Genomic DNA, 21,575 nt, shown 5'->3' on the forward strand with positions numbered 1-21,575 from the left:
GAAGAAGCCTGGGGGGGGGGGTGAGTTAGGGGAGTTACCAACACAGCTGGTGATGTCACTACCAACACTAATGATTTATAATCACGTCAGAACTAATGGAACTCTACGAGAATAACGTCATTATCACTAAAATCGGACAGATTTATTAAGACCTATTCATAGGCAGTTTATATGTTAGTTTATGTTAGGTACTAGTTTAAAATTTAAAAATGGTGAACGCTTATTTTAGAGCGTGGACGCACACGTTCTCTTGCGCTACAGAGGTGTATCACTTGAGGACGGAGAGGCGGTCGTTAGCGACCGTGAGAGAGAGTGACCAAAGGGAAAGGGTTTGTTGAAACTACTTGAAAATGTGCCACCCAATGTTCATCAGCAAGTATAGTATGGATTAGACGGGTAAGACGTTAGAGCTTATAGAATTGGGCCAAGAATTAACGTCAATGTCCCTAGACAGGGACAGATTAAAACAAGTCTTAGAACTTCTTTGACTTACAAAATTACTTTATGTTACAGTCCAATAGCACCGTATTGCCAAACCGACGTAAAATCCTTTAAAAAAAAAACGAAACATGGAATATATTTTCAATGTTTCCCTTTTCAACGATTTTCAGTAGAATGGGCAACCTTGGGTGTGGTAAGACCATTTCGTACATATTCATTGTTGCAACAGTTGGTGAGCTTGTGGGCGCTTAAGTCCGAATATAACTCATACACGTTCAAGACATCTATCCATGCACCACGTTTCACAAAGCCACACCAGGGAGCTGCACCTCCATATCCCATATGCAGTTGACAACGTTTTATCACGAGGAAAGGTATTACCATTGAGTGGAGGCTTGAAATCGGAAACTACTCCAGCCTTAAGCGCAAAGATTCAAGATTGTCCCTGTTGCTCTACAAGAATGTACTTCACTATAGGTCAAGTGCTGGTGAACAGCACCTTCAATAAATAAAGAAACATTTAATGCATGTATATATATATATATATATATATATATATATATATATATATATATATATATATATATATATATATACATATATTTATATATATATATGTAAATATATATATATATAGGCTATACATATATGTCTGTCTGTCTATCTATATGTCTGTCTGTCTATCTATCTATCTGTCTGTCTGTTTTTCTATCTGTCTATATATCTCTCTGTCCGTCAGTCTATTTTTCTGTATGTCCTTCTCTCTGTCGGTCTATCTGTGAGTATGTTCGTCCGTCTGTCCGTCTGTATCCTGACTACAACCCGCTTCGACCACATTGGATAAAGGGATTAAATCATTGCACCATATTGTCAGGACATTGTGCTGGAATACGAATTTTCTGGTTGGTTGAAACAGTGCTATACGTAAAAGTCTAATTTGGCTATATTTACACGCGGTTAACCACGGAGATGCTTCCGACCCTGGGTTAAATTAACGTAGGACTCCGTCCAAATGATTATTACAATATGTAAGGGGCACGGGGTACTGAGATGGGGAGTTGCGACGGTTTTAACGCAATTGGTGTAAAGATTCGGACAAGTTGTGGTTGTGGCTTTCGAAGTTTGAAAAACGATGAGCTTTGAATGCAATACCCCACCTATATCTGTTCTATCTTCCTTCCAGTAGCATATATACATCCATGCCCAAAATCCACCTATAGGATAGTGCAACACTGTATTGACACATTATATATTGTAGGCTTGTAACCTATAGAGCACTTGACATACGTTGCCATAGACAACGCTCAAAACATGCATTGTTATACCTATTATGAAATGCATAATTTTTAACTGAATTTATCTGGTTTAATGTATACACATGACTCCAATACATGATTGTGATACACATTACACACATTTAGTAATCAATTGGTCTAATATTGATCGGTAACTTATGTCACAGATTTCAAGGACGTGGTGAGCTTGTGGGCGCTTAAGTCCGAATATAACTCATACACGTTCAAGACATCTATCCATGCACCACGTTTCACAAAGCCACACCAGGGAGCTGCACCTCCATATCCCATATGCAGTTGACAACGTTTTATCACGAGGAAAGGTATTACCATTGAGTGGAGGCTTGAAATCGGAAACTACTCCAGCCTTAAGCGCAAAGATTCAAGATTGTCCCTGTTGCTCTACAAGAATGTACTTCACTATAGGTCAAGTGCTGGTGAACAGCACCTTCAATAAATAAAGAAACATTTAATGCATGTATATATATATATATATATATATATATATATATATATATATATATACATATATTTATATATATATATGTAAATATATATATATATAGGCTATACATATATGTCTGTCTGTCTATCTATATGTCTGTCTGTCTATCTATCTATCTGTCTGTCTGTTTTTCTATCTGTCTATATATCTCTCTGTCCGTCAGTCTATTTTTCTGTATGTCCTTCTCTCTGTCGGTCTATCTGTGAGTATGTTCGTCCGTCTGTCCGTCTGTATCCTGACTACAACCCGCTTCGACCACATTGGATAAAGGGATTAAATCATTGCACCATATTGTCAGGACATTGTGCTGGAATACGAATTTTCTGGTTGGTTGAAACAGTGCTATACGTAAAAGTCTAATTTGGCTATATTTACACGCGGTTAACCACGGAGATGCTTCCGACCCTGGGTTAAATTAACGTAGGACTCCGTCCAAATGATTATTACAATATGTAAGGGGCACGGGGTACTGAGATGGGGAGTTGCGACGGTTTTAACGCAATTGGCGTAAAGATTCGGACAAGTTGTGGTTGTGGCTTTCGAAGTTTGAAAAACGATGAGCTTTGAATGCAATACCCCACCTATATCTGTTCTATCTTCCTTCCAGTAGCATATATACATCCATGCCCAAAATCCACCTATAGGATAGTGCAACACTGTATTGACACATTATATATTGTAGGCTTGTAACCTATAGAGCACTTGACATACGTTGCCATAGACAACGCTCAAAACATGCATTGTTATACCTATTATGAAATGCATAATTTTTAACTGAATTTATCTGGTTTAATGTATACACATGACTCCAATACATGATTGTGATACACATTACACACATTTAGTAATCAATTGGTCTAATATTGATCGGTAACTTATGTCACAGATTTCAAGGACGTTCTTGGTACCCGTGGCATATCAAAAGTTCAAAAACAATCAATTATTTTTATGGTAGGATAAAAAAGGTCTCTATTTAAGAGGTGAGAAAAATGATCCAACTGTAAATATCTACGGAAGCTTTTGTGGTCCTTGTGACTGACAGGACCTAACACACGGGGAAGCTTCAATTGTACTGAATTTAGTTTACCAACAAAAATTGTATTTTGTTCTCGTCCAAAAACATTTTGAAACGATGAAATCCTGGCGTAAGGATTGTAAACGATTCACAGTAATTGTGCTAAACTTTGTGGGACACAGATTGTTTTGAAATTTGAAATAGACTTTACCAGTGGTGGGCACTAAATTGATCTTGCGGGCCACAGTGAACTTTTATATTAAATCCGTGGGCAACAACATTTGGGATGAACCTCGTTATTCCCGGATGGCAAAGAATGGGAAAATTGCATTATATGGGAAACAAAATGATTCGTAAATTGAACTGATGCGCATTGCCAATCCGTGTTATGCTGAAATATCATATCACAAGTCAGCCCTAAACTTACGATTTTCCCATATAAAACCAAATCTTAGGATTTTTCTTTCTGCAGTGAAAATCATTGGTTTAGTTGATTTATGGTTAGATACAAAAACAATTATTCCGATATTACATGGTTCCACAGGTCGTATGATAGAGTATTAAACATCTCACGGGCCGCCCTAAATTTGAGGCCGTGGGCTTCGGCCAATGGTGGACTACAAAGTTAAATAACATTCTGAAAAAAAAACTGGGTGTCTTTCTATTCTTTTTGCTTTTACAAGATAAAGATAACCGCTGGCAACTTTGTTTTCCTCTTATGGAAACGATCGATATTATAAGCATATAATACGTTATATACAGAAAAATGCTACTGCAGCTGAAGTTTATTATAACTTATTCGGTATATACAGTGCTACGAAATTAACCAAGTATTCATAAACGGCGGTATACCAACATGCCCCTCCACCCTTCCACTTACCATCTTACAGGGCCGACCACTCATCAAGGGACCTTCAATCGCCTTTTATTTATGAACTCACGCCCATTAAACGAAATGAAAACAAAACGAGTATTTTCACCAAGCAGAAACTATTCCTCTCTTGTTTCCGACCGAGCCTGCAACCAACTTGTCTTGTGAAGGCGATATACCTTTAAAGTAATAGTCTACCAACTGACCAATCAAGTTTATTGTACTTCCCCTTTAAAATTTCACCAAAATAAAGAGACCATGTTGATTTTTTTTTTGTTTTTTTTATTTTTTTGCATTAAACGATCGATCGACATATCCATCACAATTTTGAATCTGATAATACAAATGTCTATTAAAAGTTACCGTAGACAACTGAAACCCCCTCAGCTGTTTAATTGAAACGTTCCCAAGCTTTCGTTGGATGATTGCGCTTGATTTTGCGAGGAGATAGATTAACTAACAGTGGACTAAGTTCATTAAAGCTGTAACCATCCCAAAGCGTTCACTTAAATTAATTCTAATTTAAATCTCTTTAGCGATGAATTGTCTGGCCACCGGAGATATCAGTCAAAACTTTCGATAACCGACCACGGACGAAATCACAGGAGTTTAACAGTATCGGCTGCCGTTTATACATATATCTTTGTATATACAAAGCGTGCGGTCACCTATGCAGATTTTGGCTACACTAAATAATCAATTAATTAGCAACTGGTGTCCAAAATGTTAGACCTATTTGGACTATCGAGATAGAGAGAAAAAGGTTTGTTTCCCACAAAACGAGGAGAAGGGGAAGGACTATTGTTTTGTGCTTATTTCACACACTCTATCAAGATGGATGCAATACTTCAAACCATTTCTTTGGCGATGATTATTATTTTGTTCTTAATCCAAGGTAAGTCTGACATAACGATATAAAGTTAATTTTTCATTATTAACGTAATAATAGTTCTTTGTTTTTCTGTTTTTGTCGCGTAAAGAGAAGTCTGCTTGGTTATTGTTTAATCGTGTTATTTACGTTCGAGGCATTAGTGTACTTATAGCAATGTACCAATATTGCTACCGTGCTATAGTTATTTACATGCACAATAGAAATAAAGACCATGTGTGCACTGTATAGTTATAACTTTACAACATAAGCAATGATGAATAGAGACACATTGACTAGAAAATTGGAAACCAAAAATGGAAAAAGGCAGGTAAATATCCTTTCGGTTGAACGTGATGAGGTGATTGAAATGAATGGATGAAGCACCCATTCCTATAATAGGTTTGGTGGTTTACCGATGGCATTGTGAAAAACTACAACATGGATGTTTCATTCGAGGAGGAATAAGGGGGTGGGATTTCCATCCACGGGGGGACATGTGTGGAGAGGAAGGAAGCTTTCAAATCATCTAGTTTGCCTCCAAAAAATGCTAGAAAATTCAACTCATGTTCAATAATGTTCGGACTTCAACCTAAAAATTCTACTGCCATCATCTTTAAGTCTTTGACTAGCTAAAACTAATATCTTCTAAATGACTTGGGAATGATCTAAGGAGTCAGAATTGTACATTTGGAAATTTTTACGGATGAACTTAGTAATAATAAAATAAAATTATAAATGGTTTTCATTGTTTTTTTTCACTGCACATGTTCATAGGTACAATTCAGGATACATCTCATAGTTCGTCGTTGACCAAACATTTCTCCCTTTTTTCCTTTCTTTTGGTGCATAGAAATCAATGAATCTTTAATTTCAATGACCGAAGTATGTTTTGTATTGTACGTAACTATGACGTATTAACGATATGACCTCTCACCTTAAACCCCATGACTTCCGTGTTCAATATGCATGGTGGGCATATGTAATGGGCAATATGTTACGCGATTATTTAAAATGTACGTAGTATAGGCCTGAATGTTGCTTTCAATATGCTGTTTGGTTACATAAGTGTATTTTGTTTTCGTAATACACCGGTATGTTGTATGAAGTATGTGGAACGATTGCATATATAAATATATATTAATATATATATATATATATATATATTGTATGCTAATGTTGCGTGAAATGCATACAACATGTGTTACATTGTATATTATATTTTTTGTAATCAATTCAGCAAATTAACGATAGATTGTTAATTAGAAGTATAGGCTTACACGCAATGATGATGAAACGGATAACTAGTCAATCATAATTATTACTAAAGTTTTAACATTACACAGGTGTTTGAAAGTACACAATGTATTAAACATCCCCAATTATTCATGATGTGTTCTATGTCAACACAACTGTACAGATCATCGCATTCATTTCGCTTGTATCCTAGACAATGTCCTAGACAATATTTATTTATTGTTTAACAGCAGTTGAGTATTTTTTTTGGACCCCAATTTTCCAGTTTTTGTGATAGTTCTCATCCTTAAAGCCCCCAAATCGATCTCGACGGTCTAAACAATATTTTTGTCAGTTCTATTTATAGTAAATAATCATACAATTCCGATGATGTACTTTTTTTGGCCGATTCACAGAGATCGGGAGAATTAAAAATTCAAGCCAAACAATTAATGAGATGTTCCGTTCTTTGTTATTGTATTGGTCGAGATGAAAACATTGATCGGATAAATGCTTTGATCTCGACGAAAGCAATAAAAACTCAACATTGCTGACAAAAATTACTAATGCTGTCTAACATCTTTAAAATGAAATAGATAGGATATGTATTAAAATAACGGACTACCCCATCCCCGCCCGTTTATTTTATTCTGTGGAGGGGATTTAATAACACCCCCTCCCTGTCCCCGTCCCCGAGGTTTACATGATTGCGCCCCATGTAACAAGGAGTAGTCACAGTGTCGTATAACCATCAATCTCTTATAGTTATATAGCTAAATTATATTATATATAGTATATAAGAATTAAACAAACTGGAAGCCGAACTCAATCGGTATAGAAGATATAAATGTTCTTGCACTTAGCATGATGTACCATACCCCCCCTCCCATCCCCTCCCTAATAATTTCCACAGCATGCACTAATTTTCACGTGATAACGCAACTGGTAACATTTTCAAAACCACTGAGTAATGTTCTGACGCCAACAACGCCTCCTCCTTCTCCCCCTCCCCGCCCCACATGACCCCTGAGGCAGTGACCAAATCCTTAATTCCATGAACTTTTGGTGATGACTCTAAACGTTCATGGAAAACATCATTATAGTTCCCATGAGCATTATGATGCCCATGTTTCCTACTGTTTGTTACGTCGTGCCCTTCCAATTTGAATTTTGTGCCCTTGCATTTGTCCATGAACGAAGGTAGAGTTCTGACACCAATCAAGCAAGCCTTGAATATACACGTCACGTGACTGCGTGCTCCCCATAAGCAAAAGCTGCGTCACGTTATTCACGTAGTCTGTGCTCTCGGGATGACAGCCGTGGTATCTAACTAAGTTGTTGTTAATTAAGATGATACATCTGTAGTGGGTATTAACGTCATGCTGGTGAAGATGAACGATTAACATGTGTATACGGATAACATTAATTGGTCAGTTGTCTATATGACAGGCGAGGTCGATATTGTAACAGAAGCCCTACACACAAGACAATATATACAGCCAAAGTATACCTGGTAATGAGCTAGTATAGGATAGAAGCGGTCTATCATGCGGAACATGGCAATTGTCACAGGTGAATGCAATCATGTGACACACCGTACTGTACTTATGCTATGATACTTGAATTAATTGGCTGGCTGTCGCCCGGTGAACTTTCCTCGACTGTAATCAATATGGATGTAGGTTTATGTAAACATTGATGAAAGGAAAATGCATTCTGGGATATCTTGGGTGGTCTTCAAGATGTTACTATGTGAACAAGAGTATGTGTAAAATCTATTGGTAAATGTTTTGTGTGTGACCCATGAATGAATGCGCATGCGTGTCTCATACTCATTCGCCCGCGTGTTCATTGTGAGGGTAACGATGCATCGGGTATTTGTGGGACCCACAACGCTAATGAGACCCGTGTTAAGTTACTGAAAGAATAACACGTGTATATATTATGTAACACACATTTTGTATATCATTTGTGACGTGCAGCCTAAATAATATACGTGCACTATTCATGTGATTCACAGCCACGTATGTTACCCATCATTATAATGTGCCAAACACAAAACATGCGAGTGTCCTACAGTATTAATTGTACAACATATGAAGTATCTGTGTGAACGATACGCGTAAATCATCCCACGGTACAAGTTAAATTATGCTTGTGTGTTACCCGTATCATGCACATAGCTCATTATTTGTGTAAATACAATTCACGACAACACGTCATATTAATGCTCAGAGTACCAGGTACCTCTCCCATCTCCACGTATACACACCAATCAATGGCACCTTACTAGTACTCCATCAAACTATATTTCCGGGCCCAAAAGCAGCATACATCACTCTATAGCTGTGGGTGTGGCCCGGGTCGTCCAATTATGTTGTCCTGAACATTACGATACAACCGACACATATACGGTAAATTGCTACCGGATTCAGTGATCTATAGCCGGCGGCTCCTGGCACTTGAAAATAAGTGACGCATTTGGTGCTTTGGAGGAAATTATAGCACATTTCGAGACCAAGAGGGAATCGATGCCTTATTCGGTTCGAAGGGGACCTATACAAACCCGACTTTTAAGATAGTTTGCAACTCGGTATTTTGACCAAGTATGACCTTTGTGTGTGTCATTATATAGGCTTCTTCATAACTTCATAGAAGTCTGTAAAAAAAAGAGGTTTTAAAGTTTCTGTCACAAAAGCGGATTTTGTGTAAAATATTTCGTTTGTGTGAACACTTTTCTCTCTTATATCAGGAATATATAACATTTAGTCGGAGTGATCGATGATCCACCCCAGATGTCAGATAGATTGATATTTGTCGGAACAATTATAGATTTTGGGGGTAACTTTTTTAGCTTCCCCTCCCCTTCCCCCATTCGTAGGGACGTTAGTGAATAGTGACGCCCTTGTGTAGACGTTCATATATAATGTTCATGGAACAAAAACGTTCACAAACTTATTGGCAGTCATGTCAGAAACAATACAGTTGGATGCTTTTTCATTTTTAACGTGTTTGCTTGTATCATACGATTTAGCCTCATGGTGACATCGAAGAGCAATAAACTAGTCATTTTTCTTACTGACTGCGTGTATATATCGTAAGACTAATCATTCATGTATACGTCACCGTAGCATTGAAATACTGCATATCGAAATGTATTGTTTTTTCTCTCATATAGATTATAAGTGACATAAACGAAAATCTTGATTGCCAAAAATACTCAACCATCATAAAATAACGAGGAAACTTTAAACCACCCCAAGGGATTTTTTTTTTGGCGACGTTGCATCGAAGTAATTTCAAACCATTTGAGAATCGTTCAGCTAAAGTTTGGTGGTAATCATTTCGAAGCCGTTGCTCGCCGCATGGTCGTTCGAAAATCTATCGTTATTTTACTAAAAGTTAGCTTTAACGATTAAGTTCAGATTAATATTTCCTGTCAAATTATTAATTAAATTGTATTATTGTGAAGAGCAATTTTTCAAACATAAACCACGACTAAATGTACTTTCCATGACTGTATTGGGGTTTGATGAATCCGTGTTGGGTTACCATGTATAGGTATAGAGTGTTATTAACTGCACTGAGTACAGAAGAAAACATTACGGGCTACACACGCATATACGCTAAAAATCGATATAAATATTATGCTTAGGTTAGTATCTACGGTGCTACAGTTCGTTCTTTAAAATGAACAATAATCTTATTTTTCAGTAGTTTATTAGAACCATGTTGTTGGCAGAGGCGGGCGGTGGCATAAAATAGCACCGGCTGAATGAGCCAATCGTTAGCGCAGGGCCCCTTCAAACAATCGGTGCCGAGTTTGGCGCCACAGAAGAAACTAGTAGCTACTTCGTGACCAGAGACGAAATCCTCGGACCAAGGGATGTATACCGGTTTCAGCCGGTATATATAGTGGTAGATCAATACCACCCCCCCCCCTCCCGGTAGGGAGGTACTATTGGACGAAGTGTGTGTATGCATTCACACAAAAATTAGCAACAAATTCATACCAACTAGTCATTTTACTTCTGTTTTTTTGTTTTAAACCTTTTAAGTGCACGTACGAGTAAAGCAGTCCATGTTCCATTTCCCTCGCCAACAAATAACACGCTTGCACATAACAGTGCATTGTCACAACCAGACATTGAATGCGTCCATATACTCGCACCCTAGCCGTACTCGTTCTAACCCCCCTGGAGTTATACTCATATTTGTACCCTTACTCGGTGAATTTTTCAAACCCGCGGATAGATATACTTTAGTCCAACGCTTATACCTTTATCCATGTTGTACTCGCACTCATAACAATAGGAGGTGTGAGTATACTTGTACTCAAACCCATGCTATTGTATAGGCGTTAAATAATAATAATCAGCAATAATAATCAGCAGTTATTTTTAGAACGCTTAAGCGACCACAAATGTGGTAGAAACCCGCAAAGGCTTATGGATTACAACTTACACGTCGGGTGGCTTCCAATTCAACATTTGAACCAAAATTTGGAATCTTTTCAATTTAGAAAGTCATTTCAGATGGAGAAAACCGTAGAATGCTCTTGGATGAGAAACCTAGCTTACTCTGACCCGTCCGGGAATCGAACCCCATTTCTTCAAATGCCACCGCCTTTATCCACGCGGCCACAACACCGGTATAGATATATATATCTATATATATATATATATAAATACAAATTATACAAATCAATTCCGTTTATTTGCCAGTTCGGTTGCATAGTTCTTGGCACGCTTTATATAAAGTTACTCGAAAATGATAGTTGCATATTCTTTCTTTTTTTCTTCCTTTATTTATTTATTTCGTAATCTGATAATACTACGACAACGCATGTTTTTTTCTTCAATTTTAACTGCTCAAGTTCCGCTTCAAGTATAATCAGGATATATATATATATATATATATATATATATATATATATATATATATATATATATATATATATATATATATATATATATATATATATATATATATATATATATATATATATATATATATATATATATTTGGAGTTGAATAATTATGTTTTCCTTCTTAGTTTTTCTTCTTGTTTCTCTTTTGTTATACATTCAATGGAGAACATTTTTCTCAGCATTTGCTATACCTCTGATTGAAAATGAATAGAAAAGAAATAAAAAAAAAACTAGGACGGTGTGTTTGTTGTGATCAATAAAACAACCACAGTTTAGATCAATATCCGGATACCTTCAGACAATACCGAGGAAAAAAAAACGGAATAGCTTCTTCACTTTAGAAGATTGAATTAAAACCCAGGTGCCTTTTCCAACAATATTTCGCAATGGTATAACACTAGTTTATTAAATTATCATGTCAAGTTAAATGTTTTCAATTTATGAATGAAAATGTGTAAAAAAAAGAAAAACATTGAATTTGCTTAATGTCTCCAGCATTGAGCCAAATTTCGGCACGTTAAATTTACAATGGAAAACTCAAACAGTAAAGGTCGCCTTCACTAAGCACTGTGCCTGCTTTTAGTTCTTAACAAAATACACAAAAGAATTATATCTATCAGGGAATTATATCTAAATTTCAGATCTCCGTGATAATTAGAACAGCATAAGATCTAAAAAAAATTAAACGGATTAAATGAGCTAAAAGATAAATGAATATGTTTGGCGTTCGTTATATCATTGGGGTCGAGGCGTTTCATATTCTCGAACTGCACATGCGCAGAAGAAAAACCAAAAGTAACCAACGACAACTCTTTTACAGCCTCATTGACGAGGTTGTATACATATTTGTAATTCCCGACCATATACCATTACCACAACACCTTTATCACTACCCTTATACATGTAGCTAACTACCTATCCTCCTCCTCACCCCACCCAACCCATGAATCCCCTCCCCCTGTTTGTTCGTATGAAATAAACTCGTCATTCTAAACCAGGGTTTCCCTAACTTGATCCCCCACAAAACCCCTGTGGATGTCAGAGTTTTCTACGAACCACAACTTTTCGAGACACGATCTGAGTCACTAGTATACTTTAAAACCCAAAACAGTGCTTCGTAAAAGATCAAGTTCATAGTGTAATATTGTAATGAAGAAACCAAAAAGAGTTTGTACATGACTAAATTATATGATATATCAGATTTTAGTTCAACAAAAAGTACTCTAGTTTTGACTTCCAGAAACGTCTCACGAACCCCCTGGGATGGACTCACGCACCCCTTGGGGGTTCATGCACCCCAGTTAGGGAACCCCTGTTCTAAACTCATCTAAGCTCACAAACGTTTAATACACTGCTTAAGAATGGATGGCGGCAATCGCACGATATTCCAGGTTACTCCTAATCTTCCATGTCATAGAATCATGTCAACTTGAGACGGGGTTACCAGGGGGAACAATGTCTGACATATCTATGGAGACGTCACCCATCGGGGCACCATGAGATGAATTTTTGATAAGTAGGCCTTGCACTCAAGTTTGAACCCGATGGCTCTGTGGTAGGGATAATAATAAAAACAAAGATAATAATAATTGTGAATGATTGAAGCTGCACGCAATTAAAGAAATTGTTTGAACGTTTACAATATCAATTAACTGCATGTAGTCAACTCAACAATTCAATAATTGCCATCTTGTATATACATGAAATAATAAACGTTAAAAAGGACTGGGGTAAAAAGTGTACAATGGTTTTACAGAGCATATTGAACACATTCAGCTGCCACCAACACGAAAATTTTCTCTTTTCTTCACATGATGAATGATTATACAAAAAGCAAACATAAATAAATATTACGATTTCAGTGGGAGAGGAGGGACTTAGATTGTTATATAGTTACACTTCTATAGTTGTCCAAACAAACATAATATCATAGCTGTGAAGCTGCTTATAATATATCTGATTGAATACTCAATGCATCCCCTTCCAAACTTCACTCACAGAAACAAATCGATAGGAAAATAAAAATAAAAATTAAATTACCAGTTTTAAAACGTTTTCCAAGAGTTCAGGTTAACATACTTGCGTAACTAAGCACATTGCTCACAACCCACCCCTCCCCTTCCACACCGACCCCACTGAGCTCCCCCTCCCATCGCCCACGTTGAGCTAAATATATAGTTAATATAGCAATTGCGCTCCTTTCCCGTCTTAACTTCAAATGCTTTGAGTCCCTTAAAAATTTCAAGCTGCATGCCGAATTGTTTTCTTGTAAAAAATTAATGAACCATTGGCAGAAGAAAACAAATTTCTTGCAAAATTATAATACAGAGTAAAGCGTAACCATGACAAGTTGTGTAAAACAATACAAAAATTCAATTCAATTTTCCAAGAAATAAAACAACTTCATTTTGTACACTATACAGAAATTCACTTCCGACTTAACCTTTATAAATACATGTAAACAACATGATTTATGAGAGTATATTGTTTTAATCAATTTTTATACCGCGAAAAATGAAATCAAGAATTGAACACGTATTGTACATTATACGTGATTACGTGATGTATGTGCAGGGGCAATTAATATAAACATATTAATGTCGCCTTAACTTAGGTATAGATTAAATCTATGATATATGTTCATCAAATGCACCCATAACGCCTCTTAAATAGAAATGAAAATAAAATCCCCGTTCGATGGCGTCAACTGAATATATATAGTTTTTTATTTTATTTTTTATTTTTTAGTATTCCTTCGAGTGTCATCTTATGGCACAATTGTAGAAAGAGCAGGAAACCATTTCCATTAATGCTTATCAAACGTCTTCGTGTATAGACACTTCGACGAGTTTAGAATTCACGGTAATTACCGGCGATGAAACGTGTAAACCATCCAAATATATCAATTGAGGAAAATCAATATTTCCAAAATACATGCACGAGGAGCAGAGATAATGGCAATGTAACCTCTGATAGTTTTAATGCTTTGTTGTCTTCTGCTGATCAGAGCGTGCGTTAAAATGCAGCAAAGATAATAGACTGCTGCAGTGAAAAGGGAAACATTTTTTTTTTAAATGCTAAATGGCAGAAAGTGAATAACTTGTGATCTGAGCCTTTTTAATTGTTCATATTATTTCGGTAGTATAGTTTATCTGTATTTGTTTTGGCAGTTTATGAGAGGGTGAAAATGTAAGGGAAAAATAAATAAAAGTGTTTTTCAACAATGTGGATATGCTGACAGTTTAAGTGATATGGATGTTGCCAGATACAATTATTCTTTATTTTGTAGCTTTGTCTTTACTTTCTCTTCATATATAAATATATATATATATATATATATATATATATATATATATATATATATATATTAGTGCTAAAACCACAACGTTAGCCTGTATAGACTTCATGATAGTGTGACCTAATCTATACAGCCTAAAAATATATTGAACGTTTCATTATAGGCTATACTAGTTTACATCGACAATAAATATGTTGCATTTATGTCGCCGTGTTGTATTCCATATGTGATTAACTACATAGCGAACATACCACAAATTAAATAAAGACCTAGATACTGTATTTTCTAAGCTGCCATATTTAATATATTGTTTGTTATATCGAAAATCCTTTATCAAGTTTGTCAGTCGGATCATATAGAGTTATAATAACATAATGTATGTAAGTTTATATATAATTGAGTCTTCATCACAGCACGGGTGTGTCTATTGCTAGTCACATTAAAGTAGCCATCGGTTTATCATGAGAAAGAATGTCGCTTAAAGGAATATAAAGATGCTTGGAATTTTACCATGTAGGAATCGTGTGATCACTGATTATGTTATATTATATTATATTCTATTGTATTCTATTGTATTCTATTCTGTTGTGTTGTGTTGTGTTGTTACTACCATCTCGACAAGATGACAAAATTCAGAAAATTGACGTTTTGACGAGATAACGGATCTCGTCAATGCATCAATTTTTGGAATTTTGTCATCTTGTCGAGATGGTATACGTAGTAAGTGTGCAGCTCGTCAATTTGCAGAAAATTGATGCATTGACGAGATCCGTTATCTCGTCAAAACGTCAATTTTCTGAATTTTGTCATCTTGTCGAGATGGTAGTAAGTGTGCAACTCGTCAATTTGCAGAAAATTGATGCATTGACGAGATGCGATATCTCGTCAAAACGACAATTTTCTGAATTTTGTCATCTTGTCGAGATGGTAGTAAGTGTGCAACTCGTCAATTTGCAGAAAATTGATGCATTGACGAGATCCGTTAACTCGTCAAAACGTCAAATTTCTGAATTTTGTCAACTTGTCGAGATGGTAGTAAGTGTGCAACTCGTCAATTTGCAGAAAATTGATGCATTGACGAGATCCGTTATCTCGTCAAAACGTCAATTTTCTGAATTTTGTCACGTTACCATCTCGTCAACTCGTCAATTTGCAGATAATTGTCGTTTTTTCAAGTTGGTAACTCGTCAATGCAATGTCCCTTCTACGCTTCCGTATGACAGTGCATGGTGGTAAGAACAAAGCAGTTACGCGCAAGCATGACAATAGGGTCAGGGACCAAGTGGGGGAACGAGAAAATATGGAATAAAGAATGTTCCTATTGTCAGAAAAAGTGGAAACTGCTACTAGGGGGACCCGGAATTTGTTCACAATCTGTCTCACGTCGCTTCTATAATGACAGGGATGAATATATTATATCCTATTATATAGCGACAGGCGACAAATTAAGCTAATCGAAGTGAGAAGTTATGGGTTTTAGAGATCCCCTATTACCACCGTCCCTTACCCCATATTGTAGCTGACTTTCAGCCGAGTCAGTTCTGAGAGGGCGTATATGAGACGTTGCTTAATTGGCTCGCTCGTATAGCATGCTTCTCATGAGTGCGATAACGTTGCATTTTTTGCGCAGGCGCGTCGAGAGTCTCAGGGTCGGACTTCGGGGACAATGCCATGTCACCGAACCACCTTTTTAAAGTCATCTGTTTCCGCAAGTATGTTATGAAAATGAGAATAAATTATTGTTTATCCCGTATTTCCACGTGCACACTGATAAAAAAAAGCTGGGTCACTAGGTTATGTGTATACTTTCTTAAGAAGTATTTTAAACACGCTTGATGAGAAGGATTCTTCTCGCATTGTTCCGTATGAGAGATAAAATGAAATTTTCATTATTGGGTCTGGGATATGATCGTTCTGTGGACAGTGCACTATGGTGCTATATCGTTACACTAACTTTGACACTATTTAAAGAAGGAGAAGGGTCATTGTCAATTTTCATCGTTGTAAGATCATCTTTGACCCTGAATATTTGACGACAGCGAAAGATGTCACTTCAAACGTCATCTCCATCTACGACAATTCTCGATACACATGGCGGCGTACATCGATAGACTAAGCAATACCTAAAAATAATTGTCCACTGTAACAATTTGCGTGCTGCATCCGTCGTCGAACCTGTCAACGAGTGGAATTTGTGTGCACATATGGGCCAACAGATGTGGGTCCTGCAGGACATACCATGCAAGCACGCATTGGCATGTCAAATAGTTTACAGCACTCTCGTTATAATGAGACACGAATGATGAATATATATGTATATGTATAAGTATAATGTGTGTATATATATATATATATATATATATATATATATATATATATATATATATAAATATATATATAATATATATATATATGTATATATATATATATATATATATATATATATATATATATATATAATATTACTACAAGCCACCTTACCATACATACAACACCGTCAATTTCTCTACCCAACACCAATCTAATAGCTTAACAATGTAACATTGCTAACATCTGGAATATATATATATCGAAGAATATATAGGCCTATGCAACTGTATGTGTTAGGATGTTATACGTTATTGCATGTGCATGCATGCACGTCAATCCATAAGGACACCCAGTACTGCGTACAGAAAACTGTCCCTTACAGATGATTCAATGTTTTACACAATATAGGCCGAGCAAGGTGTGAACAAGAACAACAGATGGCATAATCTTTCACATTATTTATCTACGACCTATCAAACTGCCTCGACGTGACAAACAGTCATAGGAGGTGATACAAGATCAATTTTAATCGTGAATATTTTTGGGTTCCATTCGAAGGGAAATCATAAAACGTTCCAACACCTCAGACACAGCAGTGGATATTTCTATTTGGAAAGAAAGCTTGAACGTATCTTATGATACTGGTCAATTCGCAGTGGGTATATAAACTGAAACCAAGACAACAGATTCAAAATATTAAAACCTTTGCTAAAATACGGTATAGTGTGATGGTGTACTCCATGGAACGCCAAAAGATAACCCTGCAGTTCTGATATTTTTGCAGAAAGCAAATCTGTGTGTCGTGGATTTTACAAACGTTAGTCGCTGTTAAAATGATTGGTCGGTGACTGCCTTACCAAGCGCGGATATAAGGGTGTGTGTGTGGAGGGGGGGGGGGGGGGAGCGAATCCCTTTTCAACCCCGACTCACAAGAATTAAAGGTAATATTTAGTAAAACCTTCCGTGTAGACTTAATTATAGACCGTAATTTATAGTCAATATATGCCTCAGAATGGGCCTTTTTCACGTCTAAGATTGCAATATTTCCCCCGAGACCCGAGCACACCCATACATTGGATTCGGCTTTAACGGTCCAAGGGCAACCCTCTTTTTTAATTCTAGACGCGCCCTTGCTTACCGTGTATACAGTTGCCGCGGGGTGTACACCCCTTCCTAGTTCAACCCCCTCCCCCAAGGGGCTGATTTACCCGAATTCGTAAAACGACAAACGTTAAAACATTGATGCTTATTAAACAGAACGACAACATAAGGAATTGAACTATAAAAAATAAGATAATATTCCCTCTGACAAGACGATGATGGATTAGGGTCCTCTAGAATAATTTAAGCAATTAAAATTACTTGTTTTGTGTTCATGAAGTCCCACGCGTAATGCAATTGAACCTCGAAATGGCATAATTTTCATATTAAATCATACCGCGAAAACCCACAAAACTGCCTATATGCCATCCACATTAACAGTTCTCTGAAGAGTTGGATTACTATATATGTATTAACTGCATAACTTTAATCATTCATCTTACGTAGACAAGATTATGGGACGCCGTTTTTTGCGGGGTATTCTTATATAATTATTTTGTTAAATATCCGTTTATGCATCGAAGACATTCACGGATCAAGGTTATTAACACATTAATTGAAATATCAATGGAGGCTGGATAAACTTTCACTGTCGCCCCCTCTCCCCTCGCCCCCCCCCCCCGCCTCATACTTACAGAACAGTATAACACTAGTCCTTTGCGTGGTCTGGAGGTCTCATTTATTAATATGTGATATTGTGTCATTTACGCACCATACGCTAATATTTGTCAGTAAAGGCATATTAAATGTGATATAACGCGAGCGATTTTATTTGAGCTCAACTGAGCTATAATAAAATCGCTCACATATTGCATAAAATGAGTTCGTGACAGTGTTTCTACTTTGAAGGAATACAACTTTGTAAAATGTTAAAATACGATGTTTGCTAAGAAGGAGCACAAGGCAAGGAAATAAGGAGATGGCAGGAAAGTAAAGAACACCGTCATCCCGCCTATGGCTTATATTTTTCACAAATATTTTCCGAGTGTGAGTCTTGGTACAATGATCTCAGCACGAGTACGTTAAAGTAACGTTGCACTAGTAGCTACTAGCTATATATCACTATTAATAATACCCCGAGTATAAGTCTGAGTACAAGGATCTCAGCACGAGTACGTTTACGTCACTTTGCACTAGTAGCGAGATACCACTAGTAATAATACCCCGAGTATAAGTCTTGGTACAATGATCTCAGCACGAGTACCATTACGTCACTTTGCACTAGTTGCTACATACCACTAGTAATAATACCCCGAGTATGAGTCTGAGTACAAGGATCTCAGCACGAGTACGTTAACGTAACTTTGCACTAGTAGCTACTAGCTATATACCACTAGTAATAATATCCCGAGTATAAGTCTTGGTATAAATATCACGAGGGCTAGAGTAAGGCTACATGTAGCTCTGCTAGAAAAATCTATAGAGTGCGCGTGCCGACTCACTATAAGTCGGCTATATGCATCTACGTCGTGTGTTTCGTTCCCTTTTCGTTCCGTCTTATTACAAACAGTAAAACGGATAAACTGTTTGACCTACCATAAGGTCAATGAGTTCATCAAAAAAAAAACAACGTCACTACCAGGGTCGGATTGTCTTAAATATCATTGGTTTAGTCTGCATAGCCGACACGTTGATGTACTTTTGTAATATACACGGAGGCACTTAAAACCGTGGTTTCTGGTTCTAATTTTAGTCCGCGTACAGTCACCGTCCGTCTGTAACCTATACCGTCTGATTGTGCGACTGCGTTTCAGGCTTGGGCAATAGTTAGCAGCAATTGCTATTGCAAGTATGTCCAGCATTAACAATGATATAACAGTGATACCACATATAACCACGATATTAATCATAGTATTTATAACAGTGTCTCCTATTATGAAACCATTTAGCGAGTTCCTGCTTGCAGGAGGATCTAATATACATATACACATATACATATACATATTTCAGCTTCTTCTTTCTTTCGTTTGTATTGAAAGTTAGTTAAATTTCATCATTATTTTTTTAATGAGGAGTATTAAATTCGACAATAAGATATAAAACAGAGAGGGGAAAATGCTGTTAGGGTGCAATAGCATCGTAGGAATTACTTTCGTTGAAAAGTGAACACGAGTGACCATTATCTGGCTGCCTAGCATTTTGTTACGTAATACTGATGACCTTTAAATGAAGTCATCGAAATATTTCATTGGACTGACTCATTTATTCACCTAGAAATCTACTGCACGTTATAAAAAATAAATATAAGGAACTTAGTCAAATGAATGTAAAGTGATTATCATACAAATACAGCAAAAAGTACCATCGCTGGTTTGGTACAACATTTGTTCGAAAGACTGGATATTATTCCATCTGCTGTCGCTATAACAACATAGTCAACACAAAAGGTCCTCATAAAGTGAGTGGCGAATATCATGAAAGATATATTTGATAATGCAAATCGTATCTGACAATTGTATCAGAGGAGCTAAAAGGGTGCTGCAAGTGTTTAAAATGCTTTGACTAATGTCGCATAACTAGTACTTTCGTGGTCATCCTATATTCACTGTATAGGTATATAGTCACTGTATGTGCAAAGAGAGTTTTCATGAGTATTCTGAAAATGCAAACGCCAACAGATAAGGCAATGCAGTACATTGAAATGGAAGTATAGGAGGGGTTATAAAGAATATATCTTCATTTCCGATGCAAAATACTACTTTAAATTAAAATTGACCTTCTGATTCACAAAAAAAATCACTTGCTCTCGTCACGATTTGGAAGCCTAACGTATAATCACGTACAGCTGTTGGCGTTTGTTATCTATATATTTAAGCAAAGACAAACATGAAATTAAAAATGAGAGAAGCCATCTCCATACGAGATTACCAGTTTTTGTTTGTTTTAATAAATTGTTAATTAGCTGGGTCATTATTTAGAGATATAATAGAAAGGTTGATAAGAGGTCAGTGTTAATATAAAGGTATATATTTAGGCCATAAACAAACCCGAATAGAAGTCGATACCTCCTCCAGCTGAGGGCCAGAGGCCCTCGAATTAGGAAGCAAAGTATTTCACCGATAAGATCGTAACTATATCTGGAAGGAAGTAATGATTCCATGGTTCTAATGCACCACACTCTTACGATAGTGTATAGTGTTATGTATTGCACGTGAAAGAAACCATATATAAAGTGCAGCACGTGATGTTGTTTTTACAATATGCTTTTGAAATAATGGAAACGTGTAATACTATAAATACGTAGGGGTCTATAGTTGTCTCTTTCCTGGGCTGTCTGGTCGATGTGTGTGGATTCTGCCGTTTCATTGTTAAGTCAGATTGAAGGCTACAAGTAATAAATAACACACCACGTGCAAATTTGCAATAGCCTACGTCACTTTATAACACATAACACATCTCGGAATGTGTCAATGTCAAAATAAATATGATATAGCGACAATAATAGGCATTTATACATCGGGAACATTATAATTCACTTTTATATATTTACTTGATTACGTATCACCATCAGAAGTGAAAGGACCCATTTTATTTATGTACATCCTATATAAATCTATATACATGATACATAGAACATACATGTAACCTCCACATTGTAATAACTCAATATACATCTGACAGCAAGATTAATGGCTTTGTTTTTCTTTGGTGGGTTCAATCACATATACAGATGTAACATATGTGTTACATTCGTCAGTTAGTAA

General features: G+C 36.5%; 1 protein-coding gene across 1 annotated transcript in view; it reads left to right on the top strand.

Annotated features, from left to right (window-relative positions):
• Positions 1–4,552: 4,552 nt before the first annotated feature.
• LOC139981329 (neuronal acetylcholine receptor subunit beta-4-like) overlaps positions 4,553–21,575 on the top strand; it is a 36,500-nt gene continuing 19,477 nt past the window's right edge. The window contains exon 1 of the mRNA XM_071993664.1: positions 4,553–5,022. Coding sequence (XP_071849765.1) covers positions 4,962–5,022 — 61 coding nt within the window. The 5' untranslated portion in view covers positions 4,553–4,961. The remainder of the gene's footprint in view (positions 5,023–21,575) is intronic.

Source organism: Apostichopus japonicus, chromosome 15, assembly GCF_037975245.1.
Source record: "Apostichopus japonicus isolate 1M-3 chromosome 15, ASM3797524v1, whole genome shotgun sequence".
In the NCBI taxonomy this organism is placed as follows: Eukaryota; Metazoa; Echinodermata; class Holothuroidea; order Aspidochirotida; family Stichopodidae; genus Apostichopus; species Apostichopus japonicus.